The sequence below is a fragment of the Myxine glutinosa genome, chromosome 11 (assembly GCF_964187855.1).
Source record: "Myxine glutinosa chromosome 11, kmMyxGlut1.1, whole genome shotgun sequence".
Taxonomy (NCBI): Eukaryota; Metazoa; Chordata; class Myxini; order Myxiniformes; family Myxinidae; genus Myxine; species Myxine glutinosa.
Genome location: NC_136271.1, coordinates 135,620,616 through 135,641,309, shown reverse-complemented (window position 1 = coordinate 135,641,309; position 20,694 = coordinate 135,620,616). Strand labels below are relative to the sequence as shown.

At 45.2% G+C, this 20,694-nt stretch overlaps 1 protein-coding gene across 1 annotated transcript in view; it reads left to right on the top strand.

Moving 5' to 3' along the window:
* Nucleotides 1-5,898: 5,898 nt before the first annotated feature.
* LOC137436834 (neurexin-1-beta-like) overlaps nucleotides 5,899-20,694 on the top strand; it is a 513,626-nt gene continuing 498,830 nt past the window's right edge. The window contains exon 1 of the mRNA XM_068130988.2: nucleotides 5,899-6,326. Coding sequence (XP_067987089.2) covers nucleotides 6,206-6,326 — 121 coding nt within the window. The 5' untranslated portion in view covers nucleotides 5,899-6,205. The remainder of the gene's footprint in view (nucleotides 6,327-20,694) is intronic.

The window sequence follows — 20,694 nt, the reverse complement described above, 5'->3', positions numbered from 1 at the left end:
GACTACCTGGTCTCGGTGACCCCCGGACCGCGAGAGGAACTTCGCCAGAAAGTAATAGTATATATGCGCTTTCGCAACACAATCCCTATGAATTCCACCCAAGAGAAAACTGATGTTCAAGGATATATTTCAAGGGTAATGATACCAAACAATTTCAATGATACAATCAAGGGTATATTCCCCGAGCAATCCACCATCCACAATTCACACTCAACAATCAATCAATCCCCTAGAGGTTTAAGATGGCCATCTTATATATGTGTGTCCCCTTTTGGTACTCACGACCCCCTTTTGGTCTCTGCCCCTCACAATGTCTCTGGGCCCCTCCTGACCAAGATGATGGTCGGCGTCGCCGCACTCGGGCGGTTGAACGAACCCCGGGTGGACGTGTTTCCACCGGGCAGGTATCGTATCAGGCACCCCGGCTACAGCCCCTCGTGGCCACGCGAAGCGGGTACGGTAAAGCAAGCCAAAAGCCCCACTCCGCTTGCAACGCGTGTTAGGCCCCAATGTGCGACCCGTACGCGTCTTTTTAGACGGTGCCGCGAACGGTGCCAGACGCGGGGTCGATGCACGGCCCCACGTCAACTTGACGTCTCCACCGGGTAGGTACACGTCCCGGTAACTCCTCTCGCCAGACGGGCTTCGGAACGCCGCTTTTCCATGCGGCGCAAGGTCGATCCCACCTTTCGTCGGAGCGGGGCGAGGAAGAAAAATACTCGTCGCTTTTCTTCCTCGTGTCTTTTCCTCTTCTGTTTCCGGTCACTTCCATTTCCGGACACTTTTCAGAAGGGCTCCTGACCCTCCAACCACAACAACCCTTAATCTACTACACATGGATAAGCAAAGACCTGAATGGTAATTCACATACATTCACATAAATATGTAACACTCCCCCCCTTCAAGAAAGAAAGTTTGAACCCAGCGAAAACTTTCTTTGCCGGCCAATTTGGAGAAACAAACCAGATAACTCAACCCCCCCACATTATCAGTTCCCCCCGGGCACAGTTATCACTTAACAATAAAGCAACCAAAATTTTACCACAACCCCTCCAGATTACCCACTCTGGACTAAGCACCAGCAACGACATTGTCCCTGCCAAATCAAACTCCATCTCATGACCCTCTGACTTTGACCGTCAGTTTCTTGTGAATGAAGGTTAAGGGGTTGATCAAAGATCCAAAGTTAAGCAACTCGATAGCACTTTTTCCGGGCGGCCAAGCCGAGTATTCACTACATGGATGCCTTTAGGAACGTGGAGTTCACGGTTAGTCCGTGCATGAAAGTTCACTACATGGACGCCTTTAGGAACGGCGTTCACGGTTAATCCGTGTAGGAATCTTGGCTCGGCGGCTCCGCCGCATTCAGTGCTTCAACTTATCAGAACTTCCCTAATAATTATGGTGGGACCACTTGTCCCTGTCGTCCCATGAATAGCGGTCTCCTTCTCGGCCACTACTTTGCCAATCCTTCCTTCGGGAGCTGCCGTAACTCAGGGAGCCTCCATAATAATATTGATTGCGGCCACCACCAAAACTACCGCCCAGTTGTCCTCTCCTGTAGACCTCTCGACGCCTACGAAATGCCTTCCCTACTGTTATGGTCCGACCCTCCAAATCCTTGCCATTCCAATTCTTCTCTGCCTCTCTGGCGTCTTTTGTGCTGGCAAACGTGACAAAGCCGAACCCTCTTGACTGTTGCGTTTCCCAGTCTCTTACCAACCGCACTTCCACCAGCGGCCCATATCTGTTGAAGACAGAGGTCAGAACTTCTTCCTCTGTTTTGAAGTTCAGTCCCCCTACAAATAACTTGGCACTTTTGTCGCCATCCCGAGCTGGTGTGGTGTTATTTTCCCTGCTGGGCTCTTTACCAACCCTCAGGTTACCATAAACTTGACCCCCGGCCAAATCATTCCCGATAACCACAGATACACCCTCTACAGGAAGCGTGGCTTGTAAACCGACGGTGACCGGTCCTGACACCAAATCGGACTCCAAATGGATGACATGAAGTGGAGCACTAACACCGCCCCCGATCCCCTGTAAACGAACACTATCCTCCGTTGCTGTCTCCCCGGACCATGGCAAAATGCCTTCAAGCATTAAAGATTGATGTGCCCCTGTGTCCCTCAATATCCTAACCGGTTTCCGGTTAGTCGAGGCTCCATCCCGTGACACAAACCCCTCTGAAATAAATGGTTGGTAACCCTTTTGATGGCGATTTCTCACAATGGCCATTGCATTGGGAGTCGTAATAGTCGGACTCCGCTCTGGGTCTTCCCTTTTCATGCGGTAACAACTGAACATCAAGTGTCCAGGTTTCTTGCAAAAAGCGCAAGTAGGCCCGGAGGAAAAACTCGTGGTCTGCCTCGGGCCCCCCGAACTATAAGTTTGTCTTGGGCCCGCATCCCTCTGATTTCGAACAGGTGGGGTATCCGCGTTGTCCCCATAATCCTCTCGAGGCCGCCGCCATGTATGGTCGTTCTCCGCACCTGCTGTTCCCCACCTCCCCTGCGGAGATCTAGGCGAGGAGTTAGGTTCGTAGACCCCTATTCGGTGGGTTAAGGCATAATCATCTGCCATGGTGGCTGCGTCCCACAACTTTGGTACTTTCTTTTCCTGCAGGTACACTTTGATGTCCTCGTGGACACACTGCTGAAATTCCTCCACCAGGATCAAGTCACGCAATGTTTCGAAGTCTTTCCCGACTCCTTTTGACTCACACCACCGATCAAACATGTTTTCTTTCACTCTGGCAAATTCCACATGGGTCTCACTCTCCCTCTTCCTGGCATTCCTGAATTTTTGCCGGTAAGCTTCCGGAACCAACTCATAGGCTTTGAGGATGTGCTTCTTCAGTACCTCATAATCTGCACATTGGTCCATTGGTAGCGCCGAATAAATTTCTTGAGCTTTCCCCACCAGCACACTTTGCGCGAGTATGGTCCAGGCCTCCTCCGGCCAGTTTAATTGTCGAGCCACTTTCTCAAAGTGTGGAAAAAATTTCGCGACTTCCTTTTCACTGAACGGTGGAACCAGCCTCACATGTCTGCCCACATCCCAGGTTTTCGGGATAGGTGTCGACCCCGTCAGCAAGGGTGGTACCTCTCCCCGTTCTCTCATTAACTCCAGCTCCTTGAATTTAATTTCCTGCTGAAGCTCCATGTCACGTTCCTTTAATTCCCTTTCCGCTTTTCTCTCCTCTGCTTCGAGGTCCCTTGCAGCTCTCCTCTCCTCTGCTTTTCTCCCTTCTAACCTTTCCTGGAGTTCTCGTTCCACTCTCCTTTCCTCTGCTTGTTTCTCTTCTCTCCTCTCTTCTGCTTTCCTTTCTGCTCCTGCTCTTTCCTTTTCTGCTTTCCTTTCTTCTTCTGCTCTTTCCTTTTCTGCTTTCCTTTCTTCTTCTGCTAACCTTTCCTGGAGTTCTCGTTCCACTCTGCTTTCCTCTGCTTGTTTCTCTTCTCTCCTCTCTTCTGCTTTCCTTTCCTCTTCTGATCTTTCCTTTTCTGCTTTCCTTTCTTCTTCTTTGATCCGTTCCTGGCTCCGTAATTGCAACTCCAGTTTCCGGAGCTCAACGTCTTCTGGTTCTTCGGGTAGCCACTCCCAGGCTAACTCGTCCCATGTTCCTAATCCCACCATAGATTGTATCACCGTGGCCTGCAACTCTGCCTTCCTCAAATTAGTTCGGACCTCCAAGTTAAAATGTTTGGCCAATTTCAAGAGGTCCGACTTTAGTAACGCTCGGAACTGTGCCTCACTCGGTGTTACCGCAAAGTTCTGTGCCACAAACGCCATGGTGACTATCGTTAACACCTGTTAACCTTCACCCAAGACTTTACCCCAATTTCCCCAAAAACTTTCCAATTACTACTTAATTAATAAATTTTAATTAATAAAAATATTATTTTATTATTTTATACAATTTTAGATCCCGGACGTAGACCCAATTGCGAATCCGCAAATCGTAATTTGGACGAGCCCCCAATTCTGTTACGTGGTCCCCTCGGTGACTACCTGGTCTCGGTGACCCCCGGACCGCGAGAGGAACTTCGCCAGAAAGTAATAGTATATATGCGCTTTCGCAACACAATCCCTATGAATTCCACCCAAGAGAAAACTGATGTTCAAGGATATATTTCAAGGGTAATGATACCAAACAATTTCAATGATACAATCAAGGGTATATTCCCCGAGCAATCCACCATCCACAATTCACACTCAACAATCAATCAATCCCCTAGAGGTTTAAGATGGCCATCTTATATATGTGTGTCCCCTTTTGGTACTCACGACCCCCTTTTGGTCTCTGCCCCTCACAATGTCTCTGGGCCCCTCCTGACCAAGATGATGGTCGGCGTCGCCGCACTCGGGCGGTTGAACGAACCCCGGGTGGACGTGTTTCCACCGGGCAGGTATCGTATCAGGCACCCCGGCTGCAGCCCCTCGTGGCCACGTGAAGCGGGTACGGTAAAGCAAGCCAAAAGCCCCACTCCGCTTGCAACGCGTGTTAGGCCCCAACGTGCGACCCGTACGCGTCTTTTTAGACGGTGCCGCGAACGGTGCCAGACGCGGGGTCGATGCACGGCCCCACGTCAACTTGACGTCTCCACCGGGTAGGTACACGTCCCGGTAACTCCTCTCGCCAGACGGGCTTCGGAACGCCGCTTTTGCACGCGGCGCAAGGTCGATCCCACCTTTCGTCGGAGCGGGGCGAGGAAGAAAAATACTCGTCGCTTTTCTTCCTCGTGTCTTTTCCTCTTCTGTTTCCGGTCACTTCCGTTTCCGGACACTTTTCAGAAGGGCTCCTGACCCTCCAACCACAACAACCCTTAATCTACTACACATGGATAAGCAAAGACCTGAATGGTAATTCACATACATTCACATAAATATGTAACACCTCTCACACTATTTCATCATTTACATTTCCCTCACATTACTGTATCTCATCGTTTACATTTCCCTCGCACACTATTTCATCGTTTACACTTCGCACACAACTACTGTATCTCATCGTTTACATTTCCCTCTCACACTATTTCATCGTTTACATTTCCCTCACATTACTGTATCTCATCGTTTACATTTCCCTCACATTACTGTATCTCATCGTTTACACTTCCCTCACATTACTGTATCTCATCGTTTACATTTCTCTCATACACTATCTCATCGTTTACATTTCCCTCTCACACTATTTCATCGTTTACATTTCCCTCACATTACTGTATCTCATCGTTTACATTTCCCTCGCACACTATTTCATCGTTTACATTTCCCTCACATTACTGTATCTCATAGTTTACATTTCCTCACATTACTGTATCTCATCGTTTACATTTCCCTCATACACTATCTCATCGTTTACATTTCCCTCACATTACTGTATCTCATCGTTTACATTCCCTCACATTACTGTATCTCATCGTTTACATTTCCCTCATACACTATCTCATCGTTTACATTTTCCTCACATTACTGTATCTCATCGTTTACATTACTGTATCTCATCGTTTACATTTCCTCACATTACTGTATCTCATCGTTTACATTTCCCTCATACACTATCTCATCGTTTACATTTTCCTCACATTACTGTATCTCATCGTTTACATTTCCCTCATACACTATCTCATCGTTTACATTTTCCTCACTACTGTATGTCATCGTTTAAATTTCCCTCTCACACTTACTTTACACTCCTCCATTTCCCTCACACCCACCTGCAATACTCGCAGCGCTCCCTCCTCCTCTCCGATCCCTCATCTCCCGCCTCTACCCCGTGCTCAGGGAGTAGCTGTGAGCGAGTGAGCGACACCTGTTCTTCGTGCTGGGAGTGCGGAATGCCGGTGTAAACAGGGAACCTCGATGAAGGGGTCGAAGGAGGACGAGATGGGGTTTTGAACACAATGCAGAACCTCTGGAGGGAGGAGGAAATTTAAGAAGGAACGAGAAAGACGAAGACGCTGGGGGTACAGACCGTGGGACAGAAGCTCAAGAAGGACAGAATTGGGAGGGATCGTGGGAGGGGGTTTGGTAGGAAGAGGGAGTGGAGGAGGTTGGAGGGACACGCGTACAGGCGGCGCCCATGCAGTCCTCGCAACGCGGCGTCCCGGCTGGGTTATGATGCTCGCTGGGCGCCGACGGGGCACCAGCCCGTGAGCTCCCCTCGGAAGAAGACCTCAGGAGAGAAAGCAAATCAGGAACCATGAGGAGTTTGGGTTCTCCGGACCTCCCCGGGTCTCCGCTCTCTGTGGCCGTCGCGCTCGCCCTGCTGGGCGCCTTCGCTTGCCATCCCCCCGGACCACCGGCCCCGCTCCGAACCCGAGGTAAGACCACGGTGAGGAGAAAACGCGCCACTCGTCACGAGTTAAAGGCAAACTCTTCGGTTTGACCCCGGTGCTTGCGGCCACTCAGGTCTCTCGACTTAAAGTGACGGCGAAAGTAACAATGATGGAAGGGGCTTGGGAAGTTCGCTCGGAGGACCTTGTCAGGCGAAAGTGGCTTGTGGCGAATTCATGGGCATTTCGTGAGGAATCTTCGTGTCTGCGCGATTGTTTATCTCGTTTACGTGAATTTTTAGATCGTTGATATTCGTTGTTCTTGCAGCTCGCATTTTAAAGTAACCATGTGCATCCCTTTTCGGGCTGTCGAGACCCTGAGGATGCCGCAGCAGGGGTCTCTTCGCCCTGGTTTTCGGGAGGCTGCAGCGGGTCGCATAGTTGGGGGTTTTGTGGTGGGGGCTGAGGTGTGTCGGGTTGTTGGGTGGTACGAGGGTCACATTGTGCAACTGACTCAGACTCAGAGACGACTGCAAAAGCCCAACCCGATTCCAAATTTCTGCCCCGACTAACTGCTGGGAAGGCAATGGTAAACCACCCAGCATAACCCATACTAAGAAATGCTTCGGCAATACCAACGCTCGGTAAAGAGTATGGATCATCATCATCATGATTTGTCGGATATCCTACAGGTATATGCACTTATCTCTGAGCTGTCATGTACCTGCGTTTGCATCTCGACCCATCTATAAAAAGTCATCCCGGTGTTTCGCAGGTCGGGCAAGGCATGAATGTGCATGCAATTCCTCGGATGGTCGTTAATCTGGGTAATCTTCGAAGTAAATGTTAAGTAAATGCTAGCTAGCATTTACATAACTAGTGGATGTTAAAGATCCTACTGTGTCCTTTAGGAAGAGTAAGCAAGTTATAATCAGCGCTTGAACAAATTATTGCCCTGACCGACTCCTGGCGAGGCGAGTAGCAAAACACGCAACATAATAAAATCATAACCAAACCACCCGGCATAACCAAACCACATTGCATAACCAAACCACATTGCATAACCAAACCACTGAGCATAACTAAACCACCTAGTATAACCAAACCACATTGCATCACCAAACCACTGAGCATAACTAAACCACCTAGTATAACCAAACCATATTGCATCACCAAACCACTGAGCATAACTAAACCACCTGCCATAACCAAACCACATTGCATCACCAAACCACTGAGCATAACTAAACCACCTAGTATAACCAAACCACATTGCATCACCAAACCACTGAGCATAACTAAACCACCTAGTATAACCAAACCACATTGCATCACCAACCCACTGAGCATAACTAAACCACCTCGTACAACCAAACCACATTGCATCACCAAACCACTGAGCATAACTAAACCACCTAGTATAACCAAACCACATTGCATCACCAAACCACTGAGCATAACTAAACCACCTAGTATAACCAAACCACATTGCATCACCAAACCACTGAGCATAACTAAACCACCTAGTATAACCAAACCACATTGCATCACCAACCCACTGAGCATAACTAAACCACCTCGTACAACCAAACCACATTGCATCACCAAACCACTGAGCATAACTAAACCACCTCGTATAACCAAACCACATTGCATCACCAAACCACTGAGCATAACTAAACCACCTAGTATAACCAAACCACATTGCATCACCAAACCACTGAGCATAACTAAACCACCTAGTATAACCAAACCATATTGCATCACCAAACCACTGAGCATAACTAAACCACCCACCATAACCAAACAACATTGCATCACCAAACCACTGAGCATAACTAAACCACCTAGTATAACCAAACCACATTGCATCACCAACCCACTGAGCATAACTAAACCACCTAGTATAACCAAACCACATTGCATCACCAAACCACTGAGCATAACTAAACCACCTAGTATAACCAAACCACATTGCATCACCAAACCACTGAGCATAACTAAACCACCTCGTATAACCAAACCACATTGCATCACCAAACCAATGAGCATAACTAAACCACCTAGTATAACCAAACCATATTGCATCACCAAACCACTGAGCATAACTAAGCCACCCGCCATAACCAAACCACATTGCATCACCAAACCACTGAGCATAACTAAACCACCTAGTATAACCAAACCACATTGCATCACCAACCCACTGAGCATAACTAAACCACCCGCCATAACCAAACCACATTGCATCACCAAACCACTGAGCATAACTAAACCACCTAGTATAACCAAACCACATTGCATCACCAACCCACTGAGCATAACTAAACCACCTCGTATAACCAAACCATATTGCATCACCAAACCACTGAGCATAACTAAACCACCTAGTATAACCAAACCACATTGCATCACCAACCCACTGAGCATAACTAAACCACCTAGTATAACCAAACCACATTGCATCACCAACCCACTGAGCATAACTAAACCACCTAGTATAACCAAACCATAATGAATCACCAAACCACTGAGCATAACTAAACCACCTAGTATAACCAAACCATATTGCATCACCACCACTGAGCATAACTAAACCACCTAGTATAACCAAACCACATTGCATCACCAACCCACTGAGCATAACTAAACCACCTAGTATAACCAAACCACATTGCATCACCAAACCACTGAGCATAACTAAACCACCTAGTATAACCAAACCACATTGCATCACCAAACCACTGAGCATAACTAAACCACCTAGTATAACCAAACCATATTGCATCACCAAACCACTGAGCATAACTAAACCACCTAGTATAACCAAACCACATTGCATCACCAAACCACTGAGCATAACTAAACCACCTAGTATAACCAAACCATATTGCATCACCAAACCACTGAGCATAACTAAACCACCTAGTATAACCAAACCATATTGCATCACCAAACCACTGAGCATAACTAAACCACCTAGTATAACCAAACCATATTGCATCACCAAACCACTGAGCATAACTAAACCACCTAGTATAACCAAACCATATTGCATCACCAAACCACTGAGCATAACTAAACCACCTAGTATAACCAAACCATATTGCATCACCAAACCACACACATATCCAAACCACACACATAACTAAACCAGTTAGCATAACCAATTCACCCAGCATAATCAACCACCCAACATAACCCAACCACCAAGCATTAACCCCTTCCCCTGGAACTGCTTTGACAGCACCACACTCTGGTGCATTGGTGATGGAGATGATGATAAGATACGGTAATAATAATGACCCAGGTGCCGATGATGCCTGAGCATGCAACATGGAAATTGTAATTAGTGATGATATTAAATGTTTAGTTGGTGATATTGCCTCCATATGATATGGGTCACTAATTACCACTAAAGCGCCGAGCATCAATACCTCCTGGCTTCAGTGCTTGCCCGAGTCGTGCATAGTACAATATAAGAGCTGAACCATTGAGGCAGCTTCGCTTTTGCCATTCATTCTCCTGGATACGACGACATGTTTCTGTCGTACCCAGTACTACTCAATTTAAATGATTTACTCACGACCTGCTTGCTGAGAGGCATTGTATGAGCGACCGACCGGCTCGTCGACCCATGACCACGCAGTTGCCTGTGCAGCAGACCGAATGACGGTCCGATCGAGGTTTTGACTGATATGGAGGATGCTGCACCGAAGCTGGTGTCGCCGGGGTGTCCAAACAACCAACGGAAGAAGTGATTGTGCCTTAAACATTTTTTTTACAACACTGTATTCCATGCTTCGTGGAGACTGAACGATGAACACAGAGACACATACAGACAGAGACAGAAATTCCCACCATTAACTCCCCTCCCATGGTGCTTGCTGCCTTTGAAGATCCGTTCGGGGAACGATGGGGGAGGAGAGGGCCATGGATCCCATAACTAGGTCCCCGTGGAGCTTTCTCTTGGTCTGAATCAACGTACCTGGGTTATCATACGGGCGCTTTGAAAAACCACCATCAAATACCCGTATCGGGTTCCTGTAACTGGAAACCACTCCTGATGATCTAACCGAGTGCTTTGGGTGGTTATCTGATGGAACATGTACCTGCTGACTAAACTAACTCACTATCTGGCATCGCCATGTCGATAACTCCCCCATGCCCCTTACATCGCACTCCACCACTCCACTCATGGCAGCTCCTGAGAAAACCACTGAGCCCGGGCGTCACCTCCTTGAGATTAATTAATTTTCACATGACATTGTTGCAAGTATGCAGGATAGTACTCGCGGTTTGCTGATCACCTTATTCCTGTCTGTCTGTCTGTCTCTTTCTCTCTCTCTCTCTCTCTGCGTGTGTCCTTCTTTCTCTCTCGGATAATGGAACAGGTGATTGAGCGTTCATTCGCAGAAAGCCAATGTGCTGCAGTCCCGGAGCACAAAGCAACCCAGTTGGCAGGCCCCAACACACAAGGCATCCATAAAGTGGGAGGAAATACAGAGCGCAGATTCCCCAACTGCCCAGCACCAGTGCAATGTAATCGGGGTGTTGCTCGCCCACCAAACCTCACCAAAGTGTCCGGCATTGTTTATTTTCAGTGTCTGCTCTCGTGTATTCGCGGTGTCATGTTTTCTGGCCATTTCATTTCACTCTCCCTTTCACCACTTGTTTATCACTTTTTACCCTCTCTTTCTAACACTATCATCTCTCTTGCTTTTTTTTTTCCTCGCACCTTTCATTACTTCCTCCGTCGGCCTCACCACAACTCTTTTTCCTTATCGCATCTCTCCTTGCTGCAAATCTTTTCCACTTTACTTAATTCTCATTTTCCTTACAAGTATCTTCCACTGTACACTTTTTAATTTATCAAACCATCATCTCATTTTACTTCCCTTTCATTTGATCTCTGCCACAGAATGTGGATGGAGGTTATGTTTTCACCCCTGTCTGTCTGTCTCTGTTTGCTTGTCTGTAAGCGGGATATCTCAAAAAGTTGTAGACACATTAGGCCCTAATTTGGTTGACAGGTTGGGTTTGTGACGAGGAAGAATTGATTAAATTTTGCTTAAGATCTGAGTGCGGATCCGAATCCGATAATTTTTTAAGTGACACTTCACCATTCAGTGATGGGGCAAAAATGATATTTCGTAGGATATCTCAAAAAGTTATAGACGGATTCAGACCAAACTTTGTGGATAGGTTGGGTGTGTGACAAAGACGAATCGATTCCATTTTGTTGAAGATCCGAATCCGGATACGAGAATTTTCCAATTTTCAATTAGTAATTCTTCACCATTGTGAGATGGGGCCAAAAACGTTTTTTTTTTTTTTTTTTTTTTTTTGTATACTGAATCGAGGCTCGTGAAAGAGCTAACATTTACTTCACAAACAAATCAACCAGACAAACAAAATATATAAAAAGAGGGAGCGGAAGACAAGATGGGGAGAGGAGGGGAAGCACACAAACACAACATTTGAGAGCAGGGAGATGTGTGGAAGGGAGAGGGCTTGGGGGGAGGAGGCGTGGGAAGGGGGGGGGGGGTGGGGGGTGGGAGAAGTATAAAACACAAGGACACCAAGGACTTCCAGGACAGAAGTTGGTATTTCAAAAAAGTGGAATTGGGGTGAAATTAGCGGGGGTAGAAAAGATCAAGGTTTTGGATGGGGGAAGATAAGAGATGGTGGTGAACAGCTGTTTTAAAGACCTGGATGGTGGAGTGGGATTGAAGAGAGTGAGGGAGTTTGTTCCAGAGGCGGGAGAAAAGAGGAATGAAAGAGTGAAGGTGAGCAGAGAGTCTTGATTTTGGCAGTTTAACCATAAGAGGGTTGCAGGCAGATCTTGTGCGACCTGCAGGAATATTTGCGGGACAGAGCCCAGAGAGAGCTGGGGGGGCAAGGCCGGAGAGGAGTCGGTAGAAGACGGAAAGACCACCAACCTGCCTGCGGTGAGTGTCAGAGGCCCTTGGAGTTAGCTTCATCGCGGGAGATTCCAATGATTCTGAACGCTTTGGTTTCAACAGCGTGAAGACGAGCTAGGTGTGAGGCAGGTGCACCAGCCCAGAGGGGAGAGCAGTATTCCATTGAGCTGCGGATGAAAGCCTTGTATGTGGTGAGGAGCTCAGGTGTGCCAAGGGAGGACTTCGCACGACGGAGGATGCCCAGTCGGCGACTGGCTTTGGAGGCCAGATTTGAAATGTGGTTTTCCCAGGAAAGATCATGGCAGATAGTGAGACCCAAAAGCTTGAGTGACCGAACTTCTTGGAGAGGATTATTCAGAAAGTGGATGGGAGGGTTGTCCAGTCGGTCTTTTCGGAGAGACATCGTAAGAGTGTGAGATTTGTCAGGATTTGTGAAGTTTATAGATATACAGTATAGCACGATATCTCAAAAAGTTGTAGACTAGTTATGACAAAACTAGGTGGTTGAGTTGGTTAGGTGACAAGAAGAAGCCTATTCGATTTTGGTTCAGGTCCAGATCCAGATGCGGCCTATCGGTGGGATACAAAACAGTAACTGTTCAACCTGGCGGAGGTATGCGCTCTACTGAGTGCCATTTTAGTTGCTTTTGGTCATGTTTCCATGAGTTTTCTGGAACTGGGATATAGAAGCTGCTTTTGCAGATGTGACAGTGGATTACATACTTCGTTGTGTGTGTGTGTGTGTGTGTGTGTGTGTGTGTGTGTGTGTGTGTGTGTGTGTGTGTGTGTGTGTGTCATAACGTTTTCTTACCATTTGAGCTTTTGTCATCAAATTATCAACAAAGCTTTATTATGAGAATATGGCGAAGAGTAATTAATAATTGTGACAAAATGTCACAGGGTAAATTCACAGCGAGTAGAAATAAAACTTATGAGCCTGTCCACTGCTGTGCAGCATGAGACGGCTGGGTTTTTATGCCTTAGCCGACAAAGTCGCCGGAGGCATTATGGTTTCGGGTTGTCCGTCTGTCCATCCGTACGACCGTACGTATGGGCTAAACCTCGTTTTTCTCAGCAACCACATGTCCAATTGAGACGAAATTTTCAGGGAAGGATGACACCCATGCAGAATGTTTTGATGATAATTGTGATGTTATCGGTCACGTGGTATGGCAGCCATCTTGGATTAAAAGCAAATACTGTAATTAAAAAATTATTTCTCGGAAACCGCTGAATGGAAAAATTTGAAACTTGCCACATTGTCAAGTACTCCCAATGGGGAACAAAAGCATGATAAATATGACATCATAGGTGAAATGGTATACCAGCCAAAAATGTTTTAATCGAATTCCTTATCCTAAAAACCTGAAATTGCATGCACATGATCTATGATCCATTTGTATTGAAATATTAAATTTATGACATCATAGGGCACATGGTTTGGCAGCCATATTGCATCGAAGGAAAATATTAAATAATTATATCTCTGAAACTGCTCACCCTATTGATGCAAAATTTTACAAATATCACCTAACAGCACTGTTGCTTATAGTTTTAAAATGATGATGTCATAGGTCACGTGGTTTGGCAGCCATCTTGGATAGAAAAACGAACCTTATCCGATCAACACGAAACTTCGCAAATATGATCCCCTACCCATACATATGCGGAATGATGGCATCTACCCATTGTGGGACTATGTGGAGGCATATAGGCGACACAGTCGCATTGTTCTCGTTTTTTTAAAATAGTTTCTGTGATTCTTTATTTATTTACCATTTGAGCTTCAGTTTGTCTGTCCAGGCCATTACCCTTTTAAAATTTCAGCTTTTGTTAGCAAATGTTCCACAAACCTTGACTTTGAGAATATGGAGAACACTAATTAATAAAATTTACATTTTTTTTAGCTGGTGTATTCGTCGTTTAGTTCGAGCACAAAGTGGATGCGGACTGCCTTTGCATTTTTAGATTATTTCTAGTTTACTCTGTAATGAAAGTGATTTTGTTTTGCTGGTGATGTCTGAATGCAGACATAGCAATGTACGCTTTTAAGATGATGCATTTTGTTTTTGGTCAAGATGCACGTATATTGTTTTTACAAGCTTTATTATCATGTATTGTTCTTCAGGTTAAAGAGGCATGTATCTAGATTTTGCCATCACCAGCAAAACAAAATCACTTTCATTGCAGAGTAAACTAGATTTGGCATTGTTCTTTAACTTTTTTATGCCTCCACCCCCGAAGGTGGCCAGGGGCATTATGCTTTTGGGTTGTCCATCTGTCCGTCTGGGCTAAACCTTGCTTTTCTCAGCAACCACATGTCCGATTGAGACGAAACTTTCAGGGTAGGAGTGGCACCCATGCAGAATGTTTTTTTAAATCATAATTGTGACGTCATATGTCACGTGGTATGGCAGCCATCTTGGAATTAACACAAAAAATCAAAAAATTATTTCTCGGAAACCGCTGAATAGAAAAATTTGAAACTTGGCACACTGTCAAGTACTCCCAAAGGGGGAACAAAAGCATGATAATTATGACATCAGAGTTGAAGTGGAAAACCAGTCAAAAATGTTTTAATCGAATTCCTTATCCTAAAAATCTGAAATTACATGCACATGATCTATGACCAATTTATATTGAAATATTAAATTTATGACATCATAGGTCACATGATTTGGCAGCCATATTGGATTTAACCTAAAACCCTCAAATAAACATCTTCTCCCAAACCACCAAATCGATTGACTCGAAACTTTACGTGTGTTATTGACTAGGCATGGTGATTAAAAGTTGAACACGAAAACATCATTGGTCACAAGGTGTGGCAGCCATATTGGATTGAAGGAAAATATGAAATAATTATATCTCTGAAACCACTTACCCTATCGATGCGAAATTTTACAAATATCATCTAACACCGTTGATGAATATTTTTAAAATGATGACATCGTCGGTCATGTGGTTGGCAGCCATCTTCGATAGAAAAATGAACCTTATCCGATCAACACAAAACTTCACAAACGTGATCCCCTACCCATACATATGCAGAGTGTACATTTTTAAGGTCACATGTCACGTGGCGTGGCAGCCATATTAGCTTGAAAGCCGATATTAAAAAAAATCCTTTCTCTGAAACTGCTTTACCGATCGATGTGAAACCTGTAATGGCTGGTGAAAATGTGATACTTGAAAACAGCTGAAGGGACCTAAATCAAACTTGTTTATTTTTAGGACAGTAAACGAGGGCATCTACCCATTGTGGGACTATGCGGAGGCATATTGGCGACACAGTTGCATTGCTCTAGTTTGTTTTTAGATCAAAAGGCCATTTTTAAATATATATAATCTATCTTTATTTCTCAGAAGAGAAACAACAAGTGAGCTAGTATGACCATGCATTGTGGAGCACGTTAGTGATCGATTGTGCAAAACCTTGCTGCATTGCTCTTACTGGTGTTGTTTCAATTCTCATATCTGCTCAACATTATGGCCCAGAGAGCATATGTGCACCACCAGGATTATTTACCCATTGAAATGCCTCTTTGGCATCCCAACTACCGGTGTAAGGTTAAAGGACCTCCACCATCAGGTTATGGGCCTTGCACCAGGTCGCAGATACAACCATGCATTTTGGCTTTTGCTTCAATGTACATGGAAACGTATAAAAAACCTTGTTTGTCATACGTACATGTTGTCGTACGTACGTACGAAAAAACATACGTACATGGAAACGTATGTTGTTTGGAAAATTTTTACCACATACTTGGTTGGGTCTTTGTGTTAATGTATATGCAATTAGCTTTGTCATAATGTTTAGGGTTTTCCCTTTTTTGAGAAACAAAATTACCGGATGCTAAAATTTCTTCATTGGGTACCTTTAGTACCTCACATAAATGAAGTGAAAAGTGGGGTTTAGCAATTGGTTCACTTTGTCTGTCTGTCTGTCTGTCTACAAACGTCAGTTTATGATTGAGGAACAGCGGAATTTCAATTGAATGCTATACTTTGAATACAAATCAGAACATGATTGAGCATCTAAAGAATGGATATGGATATTTTAAACCATGCCACTCATTTCGTCACCAAAATGGATATTTTATGGCTCTTGTTACGGAGTCCTCTACAATCTCCTGGTCTCGGTAACCTCCGAACCCTGAGAGGAGCCCCGGCAGAAAAATATGTTACCCTGTGTTGAAAATCAATAGTGAAACTACACCAGTGATTACAAATGAACAAAATTGTATTAGAAATCACACACAGGTATCACGGTACAACAAATGGCAATTAAGAGTGCACTCTATATATATATCTTATAAAGTCAGGTAACTCACTGCGCTGCCAGCGAGTGAAAGGACACTCCTCAATGTCTCTATAACTTTTTCCAAGGCGAATGTTATTCGCTCCAGCGGTCGGTAGAACGCAATCCGGTCGAAGCCCGAATCTCGCTCTCCAGTCGATATTCGAAGCGCGTACAGTGGGCGATGGAGCCCGCCCCGCCAAACTGTACAACGGTGTCCTCCAGAGGCGCACCTTCACTGCTCACTCAGCAAACTGCAACGTAATTGGAGACGAAGCGGTCGCACACACACATCCCCGACAGACGGTAGGATGTTGGGGTGAAGATGACACGAACCAAAACCTTCATAGGTGTCCGAAGCGTGGGGTTCAAAATGGCCGACGACTCCTGCTTGAGCCGATGCGACGAGGCGAGGATTCGTCGGAATTACAGCGCCCAAATCTGACTACACAGATTTCTCCCCTCCAGCGATAATTCCTATCGCCGGATGTCCTTTCAAGGAACTCAAACTCCCCTCGCGACTGTCGGTAGACCTTGCTCGTTACGGAGCACTGACGTCACGCGTCTTCTCCGACTTTGCTCGCGCCGCTTCTTCCTCTTCCTTCCTCTCTTCCGGTTCGGTTTCCTGTATCATTTTAAAGTTAGCCTTTTTAACTTTAAATAACCGTTCCTGAAAATAAACCTTTTGAAGATAATAATAGTACCTAATATCAGAGCTACGTCAAGTGGGTGAAAACCACAATAACGGAAGTTACGAATCCGTAACACTCTCTACACTCATCACAATGAATCTATTTATTATCTATTTCTTATTCAATGTAATTTTTAAGCACGCACTATCAAAGTACTTCTCATTGTATGCGCATCGCTTATATATGACAATAGACTCATTATCAATATCATTATCATGATTCGGAAAACAAACCTGTAGCTTTGCACTACTTTGTCTCTGAATTTGTCCCGATCACGCATGCGCAGAGAGGAGTGAGATATTTGTTTTTGCTCCATCTGCCAGTCTGGTCGTCCAACAATAATTAAAATCATTCCAAACGGTAAATTTTTAGGTTTGTAGGGATGTCATGAAGGACACAAATAAGTAATGCAAATGGGTTAAATAAGGTGGTATAAAAGATGCTGCATCAACGGCGGTAAACTTCAGATTCATTTTTTTTCTTCTTTTTCTTCAACCTTTAAAATCTTTATTTTATTTTAATTGAATTATATACAGTAAGTCTTCGCTATGTGTCATATAAGCGTTCCTGGAAAGTGCGATGGATAATGAAATAACTTATATCGGAACATATGTTCCCATATGAATACATGTTACAAGTGGAGGATTCATTCCTGGAAAAAATTGGCCCTCTCTTGGACAACTACTGTGCGGTATTTATAAAGATTTAAAATTAATACTAACCACAGCATATTAAAGCGAGATAGGTTTAAACAACAGGGTATGGGGTACTCACCAGTGATGGTTAGAGAGATGGTTTTTAGGTGGTAGAGTGAGGTGTAGTCACAGGGAGGTAGGGGAGGAAGGTGGTTGGTCATCCACCACCTCCCCTCCTCTGTCTCCTGAGGTGATGAGGTTGATGCTGGTTGAGGTTGTGGTTGTACTTTTGCTTGTGGATGAAAAAAGTATCTAATGATTGTTGGCTTGCAGTTTTCTTTTCTTTTCTGTGGATTTCCTTGTAGCACTCGAAAGCAATATTGACTTGCTTGTACACATTAGCACTGCACTTTATGCTTATTAAGTCCTCTTCAGTCAGAATTTCCATGCCCTTCTCGAAATAGTGAAAGGACTCAGCAAGTCTCTTTGTTGTAAAAACTCACTGGGGGGATTCCAAAGCTGGTGAGTCTTCCTCTGTCCACTGACTCTTGAGTGCTTTCATGTCATTGTTGCTAATTCCCTTACTGTCACTGTCACACTCGAACAACTCCTGCAAATCATCCACTTCAACCTCATCAAAACCAGCTTGCAGGGCCAGTCTCGAATGTCTTGATGCACTGTGGTTGGAGACCACAGTGGCCAAACCCTTGAAGTTGTTGGCACCATAGGTTGCTCCAGACCCCATTAAGGCAATTTTCTGTCCCCTCCCTCCATGACCCCCTGATAATATCAACTGTGTTGAGGACAATGAAATTTTTCCAAAATTCCCTTATTGTAGGCTTGCCTTCACCGTCAGTTGCATCAATCAGTTGTTTGAAGGCGTGGCGCAGGTAATATGTCATAAATGCTGCGATGATACCATGATCTAGTGGCTGTATGAGTGATGTGGTGTTATGAGGCAAGAACAAAACTTTTACCTTTGGTGCCAGGTCAGCAAGGTAGATAGCGAGGGTGTGCGAGAAGTATTTTAAATGCTATGTTCTTACGAGCACAGTCGTCCTTCCACTCAGGGATAGCACAGGTGGTCAGCCAATTGGCGAACATTTTCTCCATTATCAATGCTTTTCTGTTAGCCCACCAGTAACGGGAGGTGGTTCTTTGAGTGGCCTATGAACGCCCGTATATTTCCTGAGTGGTAAATTGCGAGTGGCTTCATCTTGCAATCACCCCTTGTATTACTTGCGAGATACAAAGTGATACTGTTCTTAGCTCCCATAAAACCTGATGAATTTTTCTCTTCCCGGCTGATGTATGTCATATCATGCATTCTTTTCCAGTGCAGTCTGCTCTCATCAGCATTAAAGACCTGCTTGGGTGAATATCCGCTGTCTTCTACAATATTTTTGAGTGTGGCAGGGAATTCGTTAGCTGCCTGGGTGTCTGCATTCGTCACCTCACCCATCATGTTGATGTTGTGTAGATTACTTCGGTGCTTAAATTGGTCGAACCAACCTCTGCTCAGATTGAAGGATTCCTCCTCGCTGCACTCACCTCCCTCTGCTCACAAGTTACTGTACAAACTGTGGGGTTTTTCCTGTATAACTAGTAAGCTCAGTGGTACAGGATGCTGGTTCATATTGTTACGGATGCTTGTTTTGAGGTTTATCATGAGGGGACTTCTCGGGATACTCCCGACTACCGGTCCTGAGGCCACTGGTCACGGATAATTCCGCAATCCAGTAGGTTGCGAATCAACCATGAATGTCAATCAGATGATCACTTCTCCCAGGGTCCTCCGTCTGAAATTGTTTAACTTGGAGTGACTTGGCCAACCTAACCAGGGATCGCACCCTCAGTTCGTACTCGCCTTATCTTATCTAATCAGAGGCACCCGAGAAAACTGCCGAGTGCTGGCCGGCTAATGGTGTGGAGCCAATTGGTTGGGGAAGAACGTCCTGAACTACCACTATTACACCTTAGCCAAGACAATGGAAAAGTGACAGAACAGGCAGGTTGGAAACCACTGTATACCAAATAAACATGAAGTATTTACAAGCAATTATCAAAAAGAACACATTTACAAATTATAATGGTCAAATAGAAAGCAATTACAAGCACAATCATAATTTAAAGCACAAGTCACAATAAAAGAAACCACACAGTCAATAATCACCACCCTAAAAACTTAATCCCACTTAACGCTTAAACCCTTCTCCAATCTTACGAAATTATTTGCACAAGCAACATGGGCCCAGCAGAATCGCACTATGAGAAAAGGTAGAGAGGAAGAAATAGAAGAGGGGAACACGAGTTCAGAGCTTAGGGTCGGCCCTTATCTTACTTGGGCATCATCAAGGAGGTGCGGGGAGGGAGAGGAAGTGGAATGGTCAGTATGATAGGGTGGTGCGGTGTGGTACAGTGTAGTGCAGCCTCGTCCTCCACCAGAGATCTTTGCTTCTCCTCGGTGCTACAAGCGTTTCTCCTCAGCACATGGGTCTCACCGTCGGCGCAAATGGCCCCTCCATCAGCACAACTCAGGTTTCTCCTAAGTGCATGGGTCTCTCCGTCAGCAGAAAGGGCCCTCCCTCAAAACAATGCAGGTTTCTCCTCAGCGAAGGTAAATAGCTTTTTCTCTTCTGCAGCAGATTCAGTTTCAAGGTGGCGAAAGCCTACGCATTCTGTCTTTATACTTGCTTAAGAGAGGCGGAGCCTGGTCCTGCATAGAGCATCTGTATTGGTGTGCTTTCAAATGCTCCACCCGGCTATTCTGTTAATCATCTGCGCTTCATGCTTGGGGATCTTCTTGCACAGCCATAGCAATAACTTCAATCCACATTGAAGTCAGTCTCTCTATGTTTTCCATCA